The sequence below is a fragment of the Asterias amurensis genome, chromosome 2 (genome assembly GCF_032118995.1).
Source record: "Asterias amurensis chromosome 2, ASM3211899v1".
Taxonomy (NCBI): Eukaryota; Metazoa; Echinodermata; class Asteroidea; order Forcipulatida; family Asteriidae; genus Asterias; species Asterias amurensis.
In genome coordinates this window covers 10,127,109-10,150,153 of record NC_092649.1, presented here as the reverse complement: position 1 = coordinate 10,150,153, position 23,045 = coordinate 10,127,109, and the positions used below count along the sequence as shown (strand labels likewise).

At 36.0% G+C, this 23,045-nt stretch overlaps 1 protein-coding gene across 1 annotated transcript in view; it reads left to right on the top strand.

The window, feature by feature from the left end:
• Window positions 1-23,045, top strand: part of LOC139952223 (plexin-A2-like) — a 78,953-nt gene that overhangs the window by 26,965 nt on the left and 28,943 nt on the right. Inside the window, exons 8-20 of the mRNA XM_071951287.1 lie at window positions 800-899; window positions 5,942-6,056; window positions 7,188-7,322; window positions 8,342-8,437; window positions 9,229-9,325; window positions 14,825-15,006; window positions 16,792-16,946; window positions 17,929-18,049; window positions 18,523-18,662; window positions 19,673-19,837; window positions 20,197-20,290; window positions 21,111-21,350; window positions 22,617-22,796. Of these exons, the coding sequence (XP_071807388.1) occupies window positions 800-899; window positions 5,942-6,056; window positions 7,188-7,322; window positions 8,342-8,437; window positions 9,229-9,325; window positions 14,825-15,006; window positions 16,792-16,946; window positions 17,929-18,049; window positions 18,523-18,662; window positions 19,673-19,837; window positions 20,197-20,290; window positions 21,111-21,350; window positions 22,617-22,796 (1,820 nt within the window). The remainder of the gene's footprint in view (window positions 1-799; window positions 900-5,941; window positions 6,057-7,187; window positions 7,323-8,341; window positions 8,438-9,228; window positions 9,326-14,824; window positions 15,007-16,791; window positions 16,947-17,928; window positions 18,050-18,522; window positions 18,663-19,672; window positions 19,838-20,196; window positions 20,291-21,110; window positions 21,351-22,616; window positions 22,797-23,045) is intronic.

Sequence of the window (23,045 nt, the reverse complement as noted above, 5' to 3'; positions counted from 1 at the left end):
CATGTTTCCGCGCGTTTCGCCGTGTCATGACATGTGTTTAAAATAAATCCCTAATTCTCGTTAACGAGAATTTATATTGTTTAACCGTTTTCTCAAAAAGTAAAGCATTTCATGGACTAATATTTCAAGAGAAGTCTTTCACCATTACCTTCTGTAAACCCTGTTAATTGTTTGTAAATCTGTGAACTTTTTTTTTTTTTTTCTGTACCGAAAGGGTCCAATGGCTTTAAGTTGTCCTTTATTTCCCCTCTTTTTGTGGTGTTTTTCTGTATTTATTTTGTGTTTGATCGATCTTAAACATCTCGCAGCACGTCCACAGTATTTCGCTTCTTTCGTTTCCCCCTAAGCTTCCATGTTGTAATTGTGTCCGTCTAGGTTGTCCAAGCCTTGTCTTAATCTGACAGCTAGCCGCTTACTCTAATCTATTTACCTCTGGGCATGTAGAGTTGCTTAGGCAGAAAATATTGCTTAATATTTTGGTTTTCCTAAGTAGAAATTAACGGGATACCGTTACATATTGTGCATGTGACATTTTAGTTTGGCTGGTAACCATGTTCTGGTAAGCATCGTTTTGGTGTCAGTAGCTACCTTTTGTGTTTGGAAGCTCGTTGAAAGTGGGCCATGGTCTTCATAAATGAATAATATCCCCCTCCGTTTGCTGCACTGGCTGTTTCTTCTGGCCTATGTCATATTTTGTGTAAAAAATGTTTTATTTTGACAAGAAACAATTACTTTTGATCCAGCAATTGAAAGTTGCCTATCTGTAAATTGATTGATGGTTTTTTTTTTTTTTTTACAGAGGACAATGTTAAAATGACACTGAGCGTCTATTCAGCAGAGACTTCGATGAATTTTGTCTCTGCGGACTTCAACTTCTATGACTGTACTCATCATCAAAAGTAGGTTGGAAATTATTTACTCATTAGGGGGTAAATTTGAGGGAAAAATGTACAAGTCTGTAGGGCTTTTCTGTTTGGGAACAGAAATCTTTTTACAAGATTGGGAACTACAATGAGAAAGATCTTCTAGAGTCCTGAAAATAAAAACTTTATTTGGTAAAAAGAGGTATAGCAGCTTTGGAAGGTATGAATCCTTGTAGAATTCTTTGGAAGGTATCATGCATTTTGAGAAACTGTTCACATCAAAGTACTGCAATTATGGAAAAAGATACCACTTTTTATCCCCCAAAATTTGAATCTGAGAAGCGTTAATGGCATTACAGTTTTTAGATTGTGTATTCGAATTGCTGATTATTTTTCCTTTGTGGACATAACCATTCCAGATTTTAGGATCTCGGCATTGATGCTGCCACCTTTTAAAATGTGATTTTCACTGGTTAGTTAAACGGTATGTAATACCTTCAACCATATAGGATTGTACAAACAGTGGGTTCAAATTACCAAACATTTAAGTTTTTCATTTCATCACTGAACAGAATTGAAAGGTAATTTTCACACTTAAAGACACTCACACGAAATTATCTTTGAAGTTGCGAGATAATAATAGAAGAAAAAACACCCTTGGCACAAGAAGTTGTGTGCTTTCAGATGCTTGATTTCAGGACCTCAAAATCTAATTCTGAGGTCTCGAAATCAAATTCAAAAATTTTAGTGGAAAATTACTTCTTTCTCAAAAACTATGTTACTTCAGAGGGAGTTGTTACCAAGTAAGTTTTTATGCTAACATTTATTAGAGTAATTACCAATAGTGTCCAGTGCTTTTAGGCAACAATAGAGCATAATTTGTTTCTGTTCAAGTTATTACACAGTAAGGTGTTGTTATTGAGTGGAATAACACAGGACCACTTGTCCATTCATAAGATTTTTGGCCTGATGCTATACTAAAACCTTTAGCCTTCGGCGTGAGCTCCATTGTAGAATTCGAGCCCTGTGTATCTCTTTTTCTGTCCGGTAGACTAAACGTATTTCCACACACCTTAAAGGCAGTGGACACTATTGGTAACTCAAAATAGTTATTAGCATAAAACCTTACTTGGTAATGAGTAATGGGGAGCTGTTGATAGTATAAAACATTGTGAGAATCTAGCATCTGAAAGCACACAACATCGTGTGACAAGGGTATTTTTTCTTTTGTCTCGCAACTTCGACCCATCAAGTTCAACTTTTCACAGGTTTGTTATTTTATGCACATGTTGAGGAACACCAAGTGAGAAAACTGGTCTTTGACATTTACCAATAGTGTCCAGTGTCTTTAAGAAAAACATTAGAATTGTGAAAGTGAAAGTAACATACGGTTATGTTTGATCATGTTTCAATCCATATCTCTCTGATAGTACATACACAATGACATGAATCCTTGCAACATGTACTGCAACACACCTCTGATTATAATATAGGATATTGATAGGATATTGAAGCCCACATGCACAATGAAATGGATCTATGCAAATTGCATTCTGCATTTATTTTATTTTGCAATGTGCACTCTGATTAGAACTGAATCAATACAATTGTAAATATGTTTTTCAGTGTAATGTTACTGAAAACCAACCAGTTCCGTATTTACACCATTTTTTCTTGTGTCTTGCTATTGTTTCATGATGATAATAATAACAGTGGTCATTTTTACTGCGCAATATATGTCTAAAAGACACTCCTGGCGCAGGAGAGATACAGATTTCAATTCAATTCAATCAAATGAGAGAAAAGGAAAATATTAAAGGAAAGGTCCAGTTTGGTAATTCATCATCATCATCATAGCCGTCCTCCCGAGGTAGATCCCAGAGATGGCTTCCCAACTAAGAGTCTCCTGATAGGTCTCTGTTCCTTGCTAGGTGTCCTGCTGCTGCCACAGATGGTATCTCAGCCTCTTCACAGAAGTGCTTGATGTCTTCAAGCTATCGTTTCCCTGGTCTTCCTCTGGGTCTGTTTCCTGCAATGTGGCCCTCTAGAAGTATTTTGGGGTATCGGTCATTGCCCATTCTGTTCACATGCCCAAAATATATGAGTTTAGTTTTCCTAATTGAAGTTGGAAGATCTTTATAGTAGTGAAGCAGTTCACGTACTCTTGTGTTGCGAAGTCTGTCCCTTCTGGTGACCCCCAGTATTTTCCTCAAGCAGGCCATCTCGAAAACCCTTAATCTCTGCTCATCTGCTTTCTTTAGTGTCCATGTTTCGGAGCTGTAGGTGGCTATTGGTAGAACCAAGACTCTGTACTCAAAACAAAATATTAGCTTAAAAACTGACTTGGTGTAACAAGCATTGGAGAGCTGTTGATAGTATAAAACATTGTGGGAAACAACTCCCTCTAAAGTAACGTAGTTTTTGAGAAAGAGGTAATTTCTCACTAAAATATTAAAAGAATTCCAGCTAGAATTCTTTTATTCTTATCTGAAAGCACACAAATGGGTCCAACAAGGGTGTTTTTTCTTTCATCATTTTCTCCAAACTTCAATGACCAATTGAGCTCAAATGTTCACTGGCTTGACACCAAGGGAGAACACTGGTCTTTGACAATTACCAAACATGTACAGTACCATTAAACCATAGAGGAAGGACCTATAAACTTATTAAGTAAAATTATTTAAGTCAAAAATAGTCAACAACTGGTCAGTAAAAAAATGATGAAAATGAAATGCAAATAATATAATGGATACGGAGGAAAACAATATGGGGGCATTTACGGAAGCCAGAAAGGCACGTGGGTCTACAATGAGTTACAAAGTAAAAAATAATATTTAAAAAAATTCAATTAAGTTTTAAAGGGAAGGTAAACGTTTGGTAATTGTCAAAGACCAGTCTTCTCACTTGGTGCATCCCATCATAACCATCATATAACAAACCTGTGAAAATTTTGGCTCAATTGGTCATCAAAGTTGCGATAAAATGATGAAATGGGACAAATTTGTGTGCTTTCAGATAACAATAAAAGAAAGTGAGAAATTACCTCTTTCTCAAAAACTACGTTACGTCAGAGGGAGTCGTTTCCCACAATGTTTTACACTATCAACAGCTCTCCAATGCTTGTTACCAAGTCAGTTTTAAGTTAATATTTGTTTTGAGTAATTACCAAATGTGTACCTTCCCTTTAAAGCTGTAAATGTAGTGATTTTTTGTTCATTCCATCTATTTATTGCACAGCAGGTTGAGAAAGATTTTTTCTCATGACCACAGATCAAGATCTGGTGTCATGAGTGCCTGATTAATCTCTGATCCCACTGTTGCGGTATGTAAACACAGAGATGCCAAGTCCAGAGGCCAGCTTTACGTGAGATTTTTCAAAGCTCACCACCATAAAATTAAAATAAAATCGACTAAAAATGATGTCCAAAATCCTCCGCTCACTTCTTCTGCCTGTTGTGTCTTCACTAGTGGAGCACATTTAACGAATTTGCTAAACGAATCGGGAAAAACTTGTGCGCAATAAGCGTTTTGCCGAATTTTAGCTTAACCTGCTGGGAGAGCAAAAGCGTGCGCAATCTGCAAATTTGCGCTCTGTTTGTACGGCAGCAAGTTGATGATTCTGATAAACTGCGTGCAATCTGAAGATTGTGCAAACATTGTAGATTGCGTTTTTTGTACACACAAGCGCGATTTGGCAATGCATTGTCGTTAATTTTTAAAAAAAATTCCCGGTCTGGCCATAATTCTGGAGAAAATGGTTGCTGTGCATGTGAGCGTGAGACAGAGCCCAAATGCGTGAGTCTCACGCCTTATGCGTGAGACTTGGTAGGTCTGTAAACACCAAATTTCTCAGTGCACTGTGGGGAACAATGAACAGTGGGAATGGTGTGAGCAAGCCAATTATAAAAACAACTAACTGTTTTTATTCAGTGGCAAGTCCCATAGAGATCAGGGCACTTTCAGCAAGCTAAAAAAACTATTTTCCCTTGGAGGAAAAAAAACAAACACACTCTGAAAATTCGTCTCCGGTGTTTTGTTTTCATTGTGTGAAAAAGGTTCAACACAAAGTTTAGGGGAATGCATGGTCAATAAAATAAAACAAATATAAGTTAATGTTGCAAAGTTTGAGCAGTTGTTCCAACTTTTCCCACAGATAATTTTTGCAGAAGAGAAGACGGGGAAATCAGTCATACTTGTTTTGTTTGTCCTGCAATGTTTATTCTTTTAAATATTAAAATATTTATGCTCAAAATCCAAAATGACAAAAGAAACTCTTTGTTGGTTGCATTAAAGCCAAGATTCTAAAGTTATACTGTTTAAATTCAAAATGTCCTGGATGCTGAAGTTTCATTGAACTGATAACATGATAAAAGCCATTATTCCAAGTATAGGTTTGCTTGGTAATGTTCATACCCCTATTAAAGCCATTATACACTTTCGGAACAGAAAACAAAAGTAAAAGTTCACAGATTTACAAATAACTTACAGGGTTTGCAAAAGGTAATGGTAAAAGACTTCTCTTGAAATATTATTCCATGAAACGCTTTACTTTTTGAGAAAACCTTAAAACAATATCAATTCTCGACAGCGAGAATTACGGATTTATAGTAAACATATGTCATTACACGGCGGAAACCAGGGTGGGTTTTCCCGTTATTTTCTTCTGACTCCGATGACCGATTGAGCTTAAATTTTCATAGGTTTGTTATTGTATATATTAGTTGTGATACACAAAGTGTGGGCCTTTGGACAATACTGTTTACCGAAAGTGTCCAATGGCTTTAAACAAGAAAGATCTTAATAAATATAATAATGTAATAGCGCACGCATCCACCAGTAAGGAACTCAAGGTTCTTGAACAATCAAAACATTTAAAACAGGTTAAAAAATAAGTGTCTTGCTTAAGTACATGCAGGTGCCACAACCGGGACTGGCGAACCCACACTCCACCCAAACACCAGTGCTTGAGTCCAGTGCACTTGACCACTGAGCCACAACACGCCACAATGATTCTACTATGTTCTTGAGGATGTGGAAATTTTTTCATTTATTCATTTGTAACTGATTTCAATTCTCAGGTGCGGTGAGTGTGTTGAAAGCTCTTGGGACTGTGATTGGTGTGTATTTGACAATAAATGCACCCACCGTAGCAGTGAGTGCAGAGCTGCAGAAACCATCGTCACTGGAAAATATGCAAGTTTCACTCCGTTCTTTATCCCTTTTTTTTTTTACACTATTTAAAAACGGATTTACACATGGTGCTATTGCAAACCTAACCTGATTATACTCCCACCATGCATAGTTTCTTGTTTTATCTCATTCATATAAAGCACATTTTGAAAAACTCGGCTAAGGCTATCAGGCTCCATTGGTAATTTTGAAAATTTTGGGTTGAGTAAATACATTTTGACTAGAGCGGGACTTGAACTCGGGCTAGATGGCTTATACCAAAGCTCAACTGAACTGAGATGATCCCTAGTCATAGATGTCTTTGTTTGGAGGTGCTAGTCAGAATCTATACTGCATAGACTGTTTCATCAGACCCAAGTCGTACAAGAACAATAGATATTTAAGAACCCCCCTCCCCCCACCCATCCCAACCCATCCCAATGAATTATATTATATTACTATATTATATTATATTAGTATAGTGAGTTTGCCTCCCTATGTGACTGGATTAACAGGCTTTCGAGCTACAGTGTTTAATTATACTTTTGTTGATCCTGGCAAACACATAAGGGTTGTTTTGTAATTTCCTGTGCCCTTAACTGTTTGTCTTGCTTTGTATTTACTTTTGTTTTTATATTATTTATTTTACATACTGTCCGCTGGTATATTGTTATTGTTTAATGGCCAAATAAAGAATAAGAATAAGAATAAGAATTGAAACTCATGAAATCAGATTTATTGACACTGGACACTTTTGGTAATCACTATTAGCATAAAAACTTTAAAAACTCACTTGTTAATGATCAATGGAGAGCTATTGATAGTAACAAACATTGTGAGAAACGGCTCCCTCTGAAGTAACGTAGTTGTCGAGAAAGAAGTAACTTTCGACTAAATAAATTGAATTTGGTTTCGAGACATCAGTATTTGATTTTGAGATCTCGAAATCAAGCATCTAAAAGCACACAACTTTGTGTGACAAGGGTGAATTTTCTTTCATTATTATCTTGCAACTTCGACGACCAATTGAGTTCAAATTTTCACATGTTTGTTAATTTGTGCATATGTTGAGAAAAAACCTAGTGGTTTTTGACAGTTACAAAAGGTGTCCAGTGTCTTTAACTAATCACGATGACGATTAATTCTAATTTTCAGAGTACGGCTGGTGGCAAAAACCGAGGACCAGAATTCTGCCCTCAGATTCAACCCCAGGGTGGAGAGGTTCTTGTTCCAGTCGACATTTCAAGAAAAATAGCTGTCAATGTCTCCAACTTGCCAGAGACTGACATGGTATGACATTTTGTTTTCTTAAATACAAAGTTATGAAATAAGTATCAATGTTTTTTTTTTCATAGCTGTTAAGTTTGCATCAGGGATATTGAATATTATTTAGTTTTACCCTTTGACTGACTGATTTTTTCTGCCCTAGATCAGGACAGGTCAGGGGTTCAAATCCCACCCAGTGATATGCTTGTGATTTTTTTTCCACAGAACTTGGGAAGTACTGAGTACTCACTAAATGTAAATGAGTGAAAAACCACTCTTTGAAGAGCCATATGAAGGACAACTCTTTTTCGAGTGGTCTTCCACTCTTTTAGATTGAAGTTTGCATCTTTTTGAGTGATTTTTCACTCCGTCCTGGAGTGAAACTCCTCTAAAAGAGTTAAATAACCACCACTCTTTTTAAAGATTCATATAAGGGACAGCTTGAAATGTAAAAAGTGGTGTTTTTCACTCTTTTACATTTAAAGAGAATACAGTGCTTACAAACATCGTTGTAATGTAAGGGTAAACGCAATAATAATGGAGTTATAAAAAAAGTACATTATGGGTTCGAATCCCACAGGAGTGAGTTGCCTTTGGAACACACTGAGTATACAGTGTTTAAGTACAGTGTAAGGGTAAAACCAAAATACAGGATTTAACTTTAAGGCAGTGGACACTATTGGTAAATTGTCAAAGACCAGTCTTCTCACTTGGTGTATTTCAACATATGTACAAAATAACAAACCTGTGAAAATTTGAGCTCAATTGGTCGTCGAAGTTGCGAGATAACAATGAAAGAAAAAACACCCTTGTCACACGAAGTTGTATGCTTTCCGATGCTTGATTTTGAATGTGAGACCTCAAGTTCTAAATCTGAGATCCCGAAATCAAATTCATGGAAAATTACTTCTTTCTCACAATCTTTTATACTATCAACCTCTCCCCATTACTCATTACCATGTAAGGTTTTATGCTAATAATTATTTTGAGTAATTACCAATAGTGTCCACTGCCTTTAAATAATCTTTATTCTTTGCTGGCAGATCAACTACAAGTGTTCCTTATTAGTAGAAGGTGTACCACAGTCAGTCAGGGCAAACAAAATATCAGAAAATGTCATCGAATGTAATAGCAAAGCGGTGAGTATATAAGTTGATAATATGAGTTGATAATATGAGTTGATAATGATAATGGGGTTTAGTCTCCTGACGTTGACTAGAGCAAGCTAGCCAAACTGTTTAGACCAATTCAAGAACTGACTCCGTGGTAGTGCAGTTTGATCCTATGAGCTAAAGTAGGAGTCCCGCCAATTTTCTATTCCTTCCGCCTGGGTTGTAGTGAAATAGCAGAACAGCTCTTTTCAGGACTAAGTAGTCTCCCGAACATCCGATAAATCTACTCCGCCGTAGTAGAATAAAGAAAGACAGTTCTCTGAGAAATTCTACATGGAAAGTAGATACACACATGGTGTTACTGCAAACCAAGTATATATTGATAATGGTTTTATTGCACACACAGATCCATGCCATATGATTGGTCGAACATGCATAACATGTCATCTTGTTTTTGGCAATGTTTACTGACACGATGTTCAAAACTAAATATAGAAGTCCTATATGGATTATTATATGAAGCTTCGTCTAGAATACATTTTGAATGAGTTATGGGGAAATGGGCAAATTTGAATGTGTGTGAAGGAAACTGAAATAATTGTTTTTGCTGAAAATGGAGAGGAAACCACAAACAATTTAAAACAACAATAAAAGTAATAATGATAATAATAATAGTACAAAAATTTATAGAAAATTCTACTCAAATCAAGACATTAATTTGTTCTCCCCCTCCCCCAAGAAAAAAAAAACGCAAACAAAACCAATGCGTCAAATTAACAAACTTCTTTATTCTAATTTTGATGATTTTAATTTCATAGTACACCTATAAAGCAAACGATATGAATGAGTTGATTGCCCAGTTGTCCATCAGTTGGAATAATACCAGGGAATTTGATGATTTCAACATATTTAATGGTGAGTGAGGGTTACTTCTTAATGGCACAGGGGTGGATTTTACAAAGAGTTAAGACCAGTTATTTAAAGACAAGTCTTATCTTGTGGACTAGTCCTAACTCTTTGTGAAATCGACCCCTTGAATGAAATAGTAATGGAGTAAATGGTTTGTTTTTTCCCTTCTATGTTTTTATAGTTAGTGTATTTTGTATTTCTCTACCACATGTATTGTATTCTTCCTTCTTATTAGCTCAGGCTTGCATTTCAGTTTTGGCTATTGTACCTCGATTAACCCTCGATTCATACAATTGTTTTAAAAGATACCTGTGTCAGCACTTCCAGAACCTGTAGAGTTTTTTCCAAATTGGTTTTAATTTATCTGTTGATTAAGATTAGCCCTTTTCATAATTTCTATATTTTTATTTCCTCATTTGTACATTGTTTTTAGGTCAGCTTTTTAAATCTCAAATGTGCACTTCCAAATATTCTTGCTTCATGTAAATAGGTTTTTCTAAACATATTTATTTTGTTCTTCATATTTAATATTTTCCAAAGTTTATCTTTACTGTTTTTAAATGTTTGTTAAAGATTCTATTCCCATTTTAAGATTGGATTGATAGGCTTTCGAGTCATAGTGGTTAATTCACTTTTATTTATCCTGACCATCTTAGAATGGGCTTGTCCTGTCTGTTTTTATAATTGCCTTGCTTAATTGCCAGTGCCCTGTCTCATTCAATCATTGGTTTACAATTCTTCGAGATGTCATAAGTTTACATTCGTTGTTTCTTATACTGTTATAATTCTTTAGTACAGTAATATTGTATCTTGTACTGTTTGTTGAAATCTTGGCCGAATAATAATAATAATAATAATAATAATAATAATAATAATAATAATAATAATAATAATAACAATAACAATAACAATAATAATAATAATAATAATAATAATAATAACAATAACAATAACAATAACAATAACAATAACAATAACAATAACAATAACAATAACAATAACAATAACAATAACAATAACAATAACAATAACAATAACAATAACAATAACAATAACAATAACAATAACATTAACATTAACATTAACATTAACAACAACATTAACAACAACAACAACAACAACAACAACAACAACAACAACAACAACAACAACAACAACAACAACAACAACAACAACAACAACAACAACAACAACAACAACAACAACAACAACAACAACAACAACAACAACAACAACAACAACAACAACAACAACAACAACAACAACAACAACAACAACAACAACAACAACAACAACAACAACAACAACAACAACAACAACAACAACAACAACAACAACAACAACTACAACAACTACAACAACTACAACAACTACAACAACTACAACAACTACAACAACTACAACAACTACAACAACTACAACAACTACAACAACAACTACTACAACAACTACAACTACAACAACTACAACTACAACAACTACAACAACTACAACAACTACAACTACAACAACTACAACAACAACAACCACAACAACTACAACAACTACAACAACTACAACAACTACAACAACTACAACAACAACAACTACAACAACTACAACAACAACAACTACAACAACTACAACAACTACAACAACAACAACTACAACAACAACTACAACAACAACAACAACAACAACAACTACAACAACAACAACTACATAACTACAACAACAACAACTACAACAACAACAACTACAACAACAACAACTACAACAACAACAACTACAACAACAACAACTACAACAACAACAACTACAACAACAACAACAACAACAACAACAACAACAACAACAACAACAACAACAACAACAACAACAACAACAACAACAACAACAACAACAACAACAACAACAACAACAACAACAACAACAACAACAACAACAACAACAACAACAACAACAACAACTACAACTACAACAACTACAACAACTACAACAACTACAACAACTACAACAACTACAACAACTACAACAACTACAACAACAACTACAACAACAACAACTACAACAACAACTACAACAACAACAACTACAACAACTACAACAACTACAACAACAACAACAACTACAACAACAACAACTACAACAACAACAACTACAACAACAACAACTACAACAACAACTACAACAACAACAACAACAACAACAACAACAACAACAACAACAACAACAACAACAACAACAACAACAACAACAACAACAACAACAACAACAACAACAACAACAACAACAACAACAACTACAACAACTACAACAACTACAACAACTACAACAACTACAACAACTACAACAACTACAACAACTACAACAACTACAACAACTACAACAACAACTACTACAACAACTACAACTACAACAACTACAACTAGACATTAGGTGTTTGTGAACAAACACAAAGCTGTTCCGTGTTGTGTAGTTCTTGAGATATGGGGGTCACAAAGTTTATTTTAAATGCCTGAGGAGTCTATAAGAGTAACAAGTTTGAAAATCGGTTGTGTAGTTCTTAAGATATGGTCTCACTTCCGGTTGACCAGGAATATAGGTCAAATTGGGGACACGGTTGTTCTAATTTTATTTTTGATGCCTAAGGAGTCTAAAACTGAAAAAGATTGAAAATCGGTTGTGTAGTTCTTAAGATATGGTCCAACTTCCGGTTGACCCGGAAGTAAAGGTCAACATGGCGTCACGGCTAGCCAATGCGAATGTCCAATGTCAAAGGAGTTAATAACCAAAACAAAATTGAAAATCGGTTATGTAGTTCTTGAAATAAGGTCCCACTTCCGGTTGACCCGGAAGGAAAGGTCAACGTGGGGGTCATGGTTTTCAAAGTTAATATTTAATGCCTAAGGTGTCTATAACTGAAAAAGTTTGAAAATCGGTTGTGTACTTATTGAGAAATGATCTCACTTCCGGTTGACCCGGAAATAAAGGTCAACATAAGGTCACAGTTTTCTAAGTTAATGTTTAATGTCTAAGTAGTCTATTACTGAAAAAAGTTTGAAAATCGGTTGTGTAGTTCTTGACAAATGGTCCTACTTCCGGTTGACCCGGAAGAAGAGGTCAAAATGGGGTCACGGATTTTCCCCAACAAAATTTAATGCCTAAGGAGTCTATAACTGAAGAAAAAAATTAAATCGGTTGTGTAACTCTTGAAATATGGTCTCACTTCCGGTTGACCCGGAAGTAGAGGTCAAATCGGGGTCACGGTTATCCAATGCAAATCTATCATGCCTAAGGAGTCTTTTACTGAAAACAACTTTGAATTCTGCCGTTCACTTCTTGAGATATAGTGCTGCAAAGAAAAACTCATTAAAGCTTCTAATTACCATAAATTATCACGTGATGACGTCACAGTTTTAAAATTGTGTTTTTCATACTAACAAATTTCATAAGGTACACGATAGTGTGTAACTTACCCCAATCCAATGCCTTTTTAAAAAAACCTATTAGAACGTACATCGTTTTAACGAAAACCCTGAACCATCGTAGGATTCCAATGTATGCCTATTGGTTGTGTACAAATCCAATGGAGTATGTCCACCACACGGTTAGGAAAAAAAATACATCGATGCCAACATCAGGACAGCGTGGTAGACTCCCCTCAAGTAAGTCCTCAAAGCAAACAGGTCCACACTGTATTGCAACCACCCATAGAGACAATGTACAGCCACTTGAAAGCGACTGCACGCAGTTTAGTGACTACATCCAGAAGTACTACGTTGTACCGATGACGGCAAGATTTTAATTTATTCGTTAATGATAGACGTCCCTTGATTGGTTTTAATGAACGGAAACCATTATTTTTAGAATCAGTGTATTTTTGGACACAAAATATCAAATTCAGGAAACAAACAGATAAATAATTTTGAAGTTATTAAGTTTTTGATCATTTAAATGTTGACATTTGAAGAGCCATTGTGTTTGTGCACAGACACAAAACGTGCAATACATGACGTCATGGTGACGTCGTCCGGATTTTAAGGCCATGGAATAGTTATACAGTACCCACAAAGTACAAAATTGAAAAAAAAATTGCGATCGGCGAATAGTTTGTGAGATATGGCAATCTAAAGATTGGCTAATTAAATATTCATGTCGTTATAACTTAGTTAATTAATTATTTAATTTATGCAAATTACATTTAACTACAACTTCAAGACCTAAGCTTTAATATGATATATGGTCTGACTCTTTTATACTAAGCCAAGTATGATTTTTGGCTTTAACAAAATGCCCTGGTTAAACCTATGGGCTTTTGACGGATACAAATAATAATAATAATAATAATAATAATAATAATAATAATAATAATAATAACAAATAAAAATCTTGACGATTTCAATAGCTGTTCCGACCACTACGTCGGAACAGCTAACAACTACAACAACTACAACAACTACAACAACTACAACAACAACAACTACAACAACTACAACAACTACAACAACTACAACAACTACAACAACTACAACAACAACAACTACAACAACTACAACAACAACAACTACAACAACTACAACAACTACAACAACAACAACTACAACAACAACTACAACAACAACAACAACAACAACAACTACAACAACAACAACTACATAACTACAACAACAACAACTACAACAACAACAACTACAACAACAACAACTACAACAACAACTACAACAACAACAACTACAACAACAACAACTACAACAACAACAACAACAACAACAACAACAACAACAACAACAACAACAACAACAACAACAACAACAACAACAACAACAACAACAACTACAACTACAACTACAACAACTACAACAACTACAACAACTACAACAACTACAACAACTACAACAACTACAACAACTACAACAACAACTACAACAACAACAACTACAACAACAACTACAACAACAACAACTACAACAACTACAACAACTACAACAACAACAACAACAACTACAACAACAACAACTACAACAACAACTACAACAACAACAACTACAACAACAACAACTACAACAACAACTAAAACAACAACAACTAAAACAACAACTACTACAACAACAACTACTACAACAACTACTACAACAACAACTACAACAACAACTACAACAACAACTACAACAACAACTACAACAACAACTACAACAACAACTACAACAACAACTACAACAACAACTACAACAACAACTACAACAACAACTACAACAACAACTACAACAACAACTACAACAACAACTACAACAACAACTACAACAACAACTACAACAACAACAACTACAACAACTATAAATATGAATAGTAAACTTGCGGGTACAACCATGAGTAAAATCTCTTTTGAAGGAGTGGTGGCTCTGAAAATACCCTGTGTATGTTATTGTTTGTATTTAGCACCATGGGCTCTTTAAAAAAAAATCTGTGCACTTTATAAATTTTGTATTTAATTATTATTATTATACTTTTTTTTTTTTTTTTTAGTTACACTGTACAAATGCTATGTAGACCGGCGGGATTGTAGTCGATGTTTGGCAGTGGAGACAGCAAGACCTGAGCTTGAATGTCGTTGGTGTGGTACCAAATGTTCACACATTGACAATGCAGCGTGTTCAAATAGTGCTTTAGAACCAGGTAGTCAGTGTCCAGCACCGAAGCTTGAACAGGTACCGAGTCTTCAGTTTTATGAATACTTTTAGAAAGGAGCATTACAGAATTGGTTTTTGCTAACACATTTACTGGCAGTGTCAGCACTTTATTTAATCCACCGTATGTGATGGGCTCTACAAAAATGAGTTGCTTGTCGCACAATCCACCTTTCAGTACAGGGCTGTTGAGTGATGGGAGGGTGAAAAAAAAGTTACTTAAATAAAAATGTTTAATGTGGTTTTATGCTTCTTACAGGCTATATTGTCACATTTTTTTTTAATATCAATATAAACCACAAGGGAAACTGACTGGGTAAATTTGTAAATGATTTTTGGGGTTGAACAAAGAATTGACTAGAGTGGGATTCGAACCAACGACCTCCGGATTAACGTGCCGGCGCTCTACCAACTGAGCTATCTAGCCCTATATTGGCGGTGTCCCTATTTTGTCAATATCTTTGTTCGGGGGTGCCAGTCAGAAGCCATACAACCGTTAACTGCCGTGTAGCCAGGGATCACACCCAAATTACGATACAACCTAGGAAGCGGCAGCTAGGGGATCACCTTAAGGGGATGCGAGTCGCTTCCCCAATAAAGGGCTAGATAGCTCAGTTGGTAGAGCGCCGGCACGTTAATCCGGAGGTCGTCGGTTCGAATCCCACTCTAGTCAATTCTTTGTTCAACCCCAAAAATCATTTTTTTTTAATAAAAACTTGTTTTGATCGATGAAGGTGAATAAAACTGTTCTTTAGTTATAGAAGAGTTTGCGGTGACACCATGTAATAACTATCTCTAAATGAGTTGGGGTGGTTCTGAAAAGAACGGTTTAACTGTTAAACCAACGGTTCTTTTTAGAGATAGTTATTACATGGTGTTACCGCAAACTCTTCTATATCTTATTTCCACCATGCAAAGTTTCAAATCATACTGTTCTTTAGTTGATGTTTTTATTAAACTGGCTATTTCCCCAGGAAAAACAAGTGTTTAAGATATGTCAAAATGAAGCTTGTTGTATGCTTTTATCAGCCATGTATAGAACTGTGGCTCATTTTCACAGCGTTCATCACATACACATACACTGACAAACCTGTAGAAGTTGGAGAGCGATCGATCATCTGGGGCATGAGAAAATAGTGCAACAAAATGATTACACATTTTGCATGACATCGATTAAAACGAAAAATGAATGAAACGCTTACTGCGCGGTAAACTGAAACTGGGAAATTGTTTTTATTTACTTTCTCATCAAATACGCTAAATTTCATACAGACAAATTTCAAGGGATGTTTTCTACTATCATTGTCATTAGACCGTATAAGTTTTATGTAAATCTGTGATCTTAGACAAGTTTTGTTTATTGCCAATGCTGTAACGTTCCTTTAACTCTGTATGTCAATAACTGAGAATCTTTTTTATCCTACCTTAAATATTTATTATTATACTTTTTTATATTCTGGTTCATTTATCGGTTTAATCCAGCTGTCAGTTTGTTTATTGATCTAAGTTGGGGGTTTTTTCTTTTCTTTTCTGTATTTTTTAATCAAGCCAAGTTTTAGTGTTGGATATTAATGTTTTATCTTATCTTACCAATTATCTTAATGGTCTTTGAACAATGTTTTGTTAAGATATATATCTTATTTTTGTTAAAATATATATATATTGGCATATTGAACTAGACAACACTTTGATGGTTTCGGTTTTCCTTGTTTTGAATTTTGTTTTTAAGTGCGTTGGAACATTTCCTTTTTTTTGATACCATCATTGATTGATTGATTGATTGATTGATTGATTTTTTCTGGATAGGTTTTTCCAAAAACTGGGCCATTGGAAGGCAATACTGTCATTGCAGTAATGGGTACCAACATTGGTCAGCAATTTCAAGATGTGCAAAGTGTTATGGTTGGCCAACAGGCATGTGACCTGACTGGACTGGAAGCTCAGTATATCACTGGTCACAGGTAAATTCTGTTGTGATATTATAATAACTGATATTACTTATATTAAATCTTCAATCACTCTTCCTGCATTCACAGAAAAAAAAGAAAAAAACTTCCTGATGCTTATTCGTAGGTTTATTTAAGTATATTGTTAACTTACTCACCATCGTATATTAGCCTCTGTCGTGTATTCTGTTTGTCTAGTCTGTCTTGTGTTTTCTTTCATCTGTATAGTATTTTATGTTGTTTGTTTGTCCATAGGTTAAGGCACAAAAGCCTCTGCTTCACCCTAACCTAATTGTTGTCCTACTTTAAAAGCTTCCTAATATATAACTATCTAAATCATTGTAAACTTTCATATCCTAAGATACTAAGTAATACTGTAAACTACTCATAATTTGAATATATTTATAAAACTTTGTAAAATGTGTAAGTTTAAATGTAGGGCAGCAATAAAATAAATGTGTGCAAATAAATACAAATACAAATAATGTGAGCTGACTTCAGATAAAAACAAATCTGTTCTTTTTACTCCTAATATTTAATAGATGTTAAATTTGTACGAGGATAAAGAATATACATTTTGGTTTTACCAATACACACCAATGTGTGTTAGCACTGTATACTCGGTACTTTCCTGAATTCTGTGGAAAAAATCACAGGCATATTACTCGGGTGGGATTCGAACCCACGACCTATAGCAGTGTCATAACAATTAGGCTTTTATTATTATCTTTTATTTATTTTATTTTATTTTATTTATTTTTTTTTTTAGGGGGGGGGCTTTTTTTAGGCTATTCACTTAGAAGTTAAAGACTTTACCTTAAAATTAGTTGAAAGATCAAAAACCATATTGACAGTTTTGTATGGCTGAAGATGTCAGCTTTTTGGTTAGAGAAAATCTTAAATAAAAAAAAGCATGAAATGTGTGTAACACAGCTTCTATGACATTTCCCTGTGGTTTTTTTTTTCCTGATGATATTATTTTACAACTCCTTTTTAGTGTGAGCTGTCTGACTGCTCCAATGAACGGTGACATTGAGCAGACTATTACCATCGCAGTGGCTTCGGTAGACGGGGGTGCAGACCTTGCAAGCACGGGAACGGTGACGTTTAATTACAGGGTGAGTTGATGTCAAATCTATGAATAGGGGTGCACCCCACTAAAATAAGGAGAAAACACTGTGTGAGCTCGTTAAAAAGTTTGTGTAGGCCCTCAAAATATTATGGTGAAGTGCCTCATCTATAAGCTTCTCATCGAGAAGAACTGTTTTTGAGTCCTGTGAGAGAGAACATTCACCCTGGTTGTTATGCTATCGACTCTTAGTAAAGCAAACTGAATCACTGTGCTAGCCAAGATCCCAATAGAGAGAAAACAAGGGAAGAAGTTTTTGTTTTAGATGTGAGAGGAAACCGAGAATTAGTCCAGGGAAAATCCACACAGTCAGGTAAATAGAGACTGTTAATCCAACCCCCCCCCCTTGGCATGATGGGAACCAGGTTCCTAGAGGTAGAAGGCCATGAAAGATGCCCAGCCCACCTGACCACCCTCATGATTTATTTTGTGTGCTATTTTGTTGGTCTTCCTTGATGACAGAATCCTGAAATAACGAGCTTTGAGCCGGTGGTTGGACCAGCTGCTGGGGGAACTCGGATTGCGATCATGGGCCAACATATGAATACCGGCAGAGACATCAAAGCTATGATTGATACAAACGTAGCATGTGACGTAATAAAGTATGTCAGCTTCATGTAGGGTGCGTTCGATTAGCTTCCCTGTGTCGACCCAACAGTGCTCATTCGGGTGTGCCCAACAGCTAATCAAACGATCACTTGCCCTCTCGAGGTGATGTCGTGCACCTTGGGCAAGCCCCAAGTGACCCGTTCCACAAGCAGGGCACTGGGAGCTGACCTGGGTGAGCCCCTGGAATGACGTCAAAGCTATTCGAACATACTGGGGGCAGACCGTCGACCCGGGGAAGCTAATCTAACGCACCCCATATTGTACCAATTTTTTGTATTAAAGATATGACACGATGAGAACGGAGTGTTAGTTGAAAGAGGAATTTATGATACAACTACAGAATTCATGGCACATGCCTTGGCCGTGCAACCGAGCTAGCATGTAAAAATGCATGACAATAAAGATACCACACTATCCCATGTTTAATTAATTTTGAATAAAAATAAAGAGAAAAAAAAGAGGGTATTAATGCCCTGCCGGTTTAGTGTGGTCCAGCATCCCTCTCCACAGGGTTAGGGGTGGTGTAGCAGCAACAGTGCCCCCCCCCCCATACCCCGCTCCCCACCCCCTATTTTGATAGACGAACTCTGACAGGAGGTGTAGGGCGTTTTGTAATGACCAGTTGTGATGAAGGGTGATATGACTTAGGGGTGTTTCACTGACAAGAACAACATCAAAATCATGTTGGGTATGATTGTATAATGCTGTATGACTTTAGGGTTCTTTATATTTTAAAAGATTTGTAAATTTTGTTGCAGTCATTTATTATCTACACTTAAAATAATAATGTAATGGGAGACTTTTAGACAGTCCTTTTTCATAGTTCTCACCAGTACTAGTAAATTTTCTTTTGTCTGCTGCTGCCGCCAGCGTCTCAAACGTCTCATTGAAAATAATCTGTACATGTCTTACCACCATCATGAAATAAATATTTATTGAATTGAATCAAAAATTACAATACCAAAACTACAGTAACAATCTTCTAATTTTGTCTTTAATAAAGTAAAACCAACTCCCAGATTGTGTGCCATAGTGGAAATTCGACAGTGGGCAGAAGTGGTTTGATCTCTGTGACATTTGACGGAGCAGAGAGGAACTCGCAGGAGAGCTTCACCTACCAACCTAATCCAAGGGTTTCTGCCATACAGCCTCAAAAAAGTGTTGAATCGTAAGTTTCTCATACAGTTCAATACTGTAATTTAATAAGACGTTTATTCCGTACTCTTGTTGGAAAATCATGAGAATTGATCAGTATACATATAGAAAGGCAATATAAGTACAAATGATAAATAAATGTACAATGTCTCCTCAATAAACCAAAGTCTCAACACTCCTGGGGGTGACAGGTCTTTTTCTTCAGCTGCGCCACATAATCCTGGAACTCTCCTACCACTTAATTTTAGATCTTGTCTTTGTACTACAAAATTCAAATCTCTCTTGTAAGGGTTTATTTTGCCTCCACCAAGAATTGAGACATTTGACAATAAGGCATTCAAAATGCTGTCTCTTCTTTTTTATCTCTGCCAGAGGTGGACGTTTAGTGAATGTGACAGGTGTGCATTTCGAGCAGATTCAGTCGCCAATAATCAGAATGAGTGCAGATCGTGAATTTTTCGACGAGGTACGTAGGTAATGGAGGCTCAGACATGGTATTCTTCCCACTTAAAGGTCTGGGGTCGACTTTACAAAGAGTTAGGACTAGTCCTAACTTAGGACTAGTTCTAAGAGATATCAAAAACGTACAGCTATAGTCTTAAGTTAAAGTCGAGATAAGACTAGTCTGAACACTTTGTGAATTCCACCCATTGTCAAAGACCAGTTTTTATTTTATTTTATGCAAACCGCAAGACACACAAGGCCTGAAGGCCACTTCAAGGTGTGGGATACAAATAAAATTTCCAGGGGCACAGTGCCACCTACTCCTAGGGCTGAAACAGGGTGTCCCCCCTTTACAGTACACATGGATATAGTATTCTCAATTTGGTATCCCAATAATGCATAAAATAACAAAGTGGACTAAATTGATCATCAAAGTTGCAAGAGAATCATCATTAATAAAAGAAAAAACACAATTGTTGCACAAATTTAAATGCTTTCAGATGCTAATAAAAGGCTTCAGGCCTAAAATCTTTTGAATATTTGGGTGTAGAAATTACCTCTCTACTATAAGAGATTTTTTGGTGCAAAGTTTAAAATTTTAGAGCGTTATTTTATGACAAACAACATGCCATGCTCAAAGTTCAGAAAGTTTGCACCGATTGTACGCCAAGTGTGACGTAGTGACACTCACACTACGCAAAAAGTGCAATATAAAAACTGGGAGTAGGTTTTAGCTTTTTATTCACACTCCGGTTCGAGCATCTGATTGGAGGATTTGCGGTCACTGGAAGATAAATATAAATAAATAAAAACCAAAATCTACTTTTTTCTCCCACTGATAGAACTGCACTGTGAAAACAGATACTCTGATAATGTGCAAAACCCCCAACGTGAGCTCAGCGTTTAACGGATCAAGGAGTGCTACAGACACCCAAGATGCTGGATTCACAGTGGGTTTCATGCTGGCCATTAACTTCTTCATCGAGCTAGACACGTTTACTTATGTCAAAGACCCAGTATTTTACCGATTTGAAGGAGATGGTAACATCCATGACTTGGAGGGATCTAAACTACAAATACAGGTTAGTTTATTATTTAGTGACTTTTATTTCAATGCTGTTTACAATATAATAGTGCACATTTATGTCGGAATTGCAAAAGCAGTATTGGTTTTGGTTTTACACTCAAACTGATGTGTGTTAGCACTGTATAATTCGTACGTTCCTGAGTTCTTCTGTGAAAAAAATCGCAGGCAAATAACTCGGTTGAGGTTCCAACCCACAACCTTTGCAACTCTAGAACAGTGTCTTCTGTGAAAAAAAATCGCAGGCAAATAACTCGGTTGAGGTTTGAACCCACAACCTTTGCAACTCTAGAGCAGTGTCTTTTGTGAACAAAAATCGCAGGCAAATAACTCGGTTGAGGTTCGAACCCACAACCTTTGCAACTCTTGAGCAGTGTCTTCTGTGAACAAAAATCGCAGGCAAATAACTCGGTTGAGGTTTGAACCCACAACCTTTGCAACTCTAGAGCAGTGTCTTCTGTGAAAAAAAATCGCAGGCAAATAACTCGGTTGGGGTTCGAACCCACAACCTTTGCAACTCTAGAGCAGTGTCTTCTGTGAACAAAAATCGCAGGCAAATAACTCGGTTGGGGTCAGTTTACCCGCAGCCCATGCGTTTTAATGAGTTTTGCCCGGTTTTATCTGCAGTGTTTGGTGTGGTTATTTATGTGTGACCTCGGTTTGAGTACTAATTAGTCCAAAGGGCTCCTGAAATTCAGTCTTTTTCGGCCTTGTCTGAAAAGTATTGACAGATAAAATGTAGCAGTACACTGAAATAAAGAGCATATCTGTCGTTTTGTATGAAACAAATCGGTGCAACACAAATTTTAAAAAGAGAAATTTGTACTAAAAAAATGGCTTTATAAAGAAAGAAAACAAGTCACAAAAACACGACAAAATGTCCTGTTATGATTGTCAGCAACAGTCCAAAAATAGTATACAAGGATAGATTATTTTATATTCTTCCTTGAAATGTTAAAAGCGAGACCGGATTGTACCTAGTTCAGTCAGGATACAGTGATTTCCACCAGTAGTCCAAAGCCCCGTTACGAAAAAAATCAACCATTAAACAGCATGGTTTTCCTGCACGGTGATTGGCCGAGGATGGCACCATCCATTGATGAGGCAGCTTGCTGTTTTTCTTGGTTTGGTTCACCGACCGCCAGGCTAGCGTTAGTCAATAACAAAAGTGCCTGTCTACTATGAGCTACTATATGCATTTTATAGTTCTTTCTGTATTTTCTGTAACTTTTTTTTTTTTTTACTTTTTTCTTACATGGTGTAGGGGGAGAGACTGGATGATGCACTGACTGAATCCGAAGTGAAGGTGTTTGTTGGTAGTGCGAACTGTACAGTAGATGTCTTGGCAAACTCCATCTTATCATGTACACCACCCAAGAATCAACCTCGACCCATAGACTCCATCAGTGAAAAAGATACCAATAACTTACTACCAACTGTATATGTGAGTCTTCTTTCCATTTTTCGTTTTTATTTTGTGTTTTTTATTCCTTTTAGCCATTTCAAATCTCTTCTCAAAATTGATCTGATGTCACTAGGTTCTCAAGGACTAATTTTGTGGTGTCTGTTTTCTTTGGTTTTGTTTACTGCTTGGGATTTGTGTAGGAACAAAACTTTTACTGATGGGGAAATGGAAGTTTAATGTTAAAGTTTAAAGCCATTATACACTTTCAGTACAGAAAAAAAAGTTCAC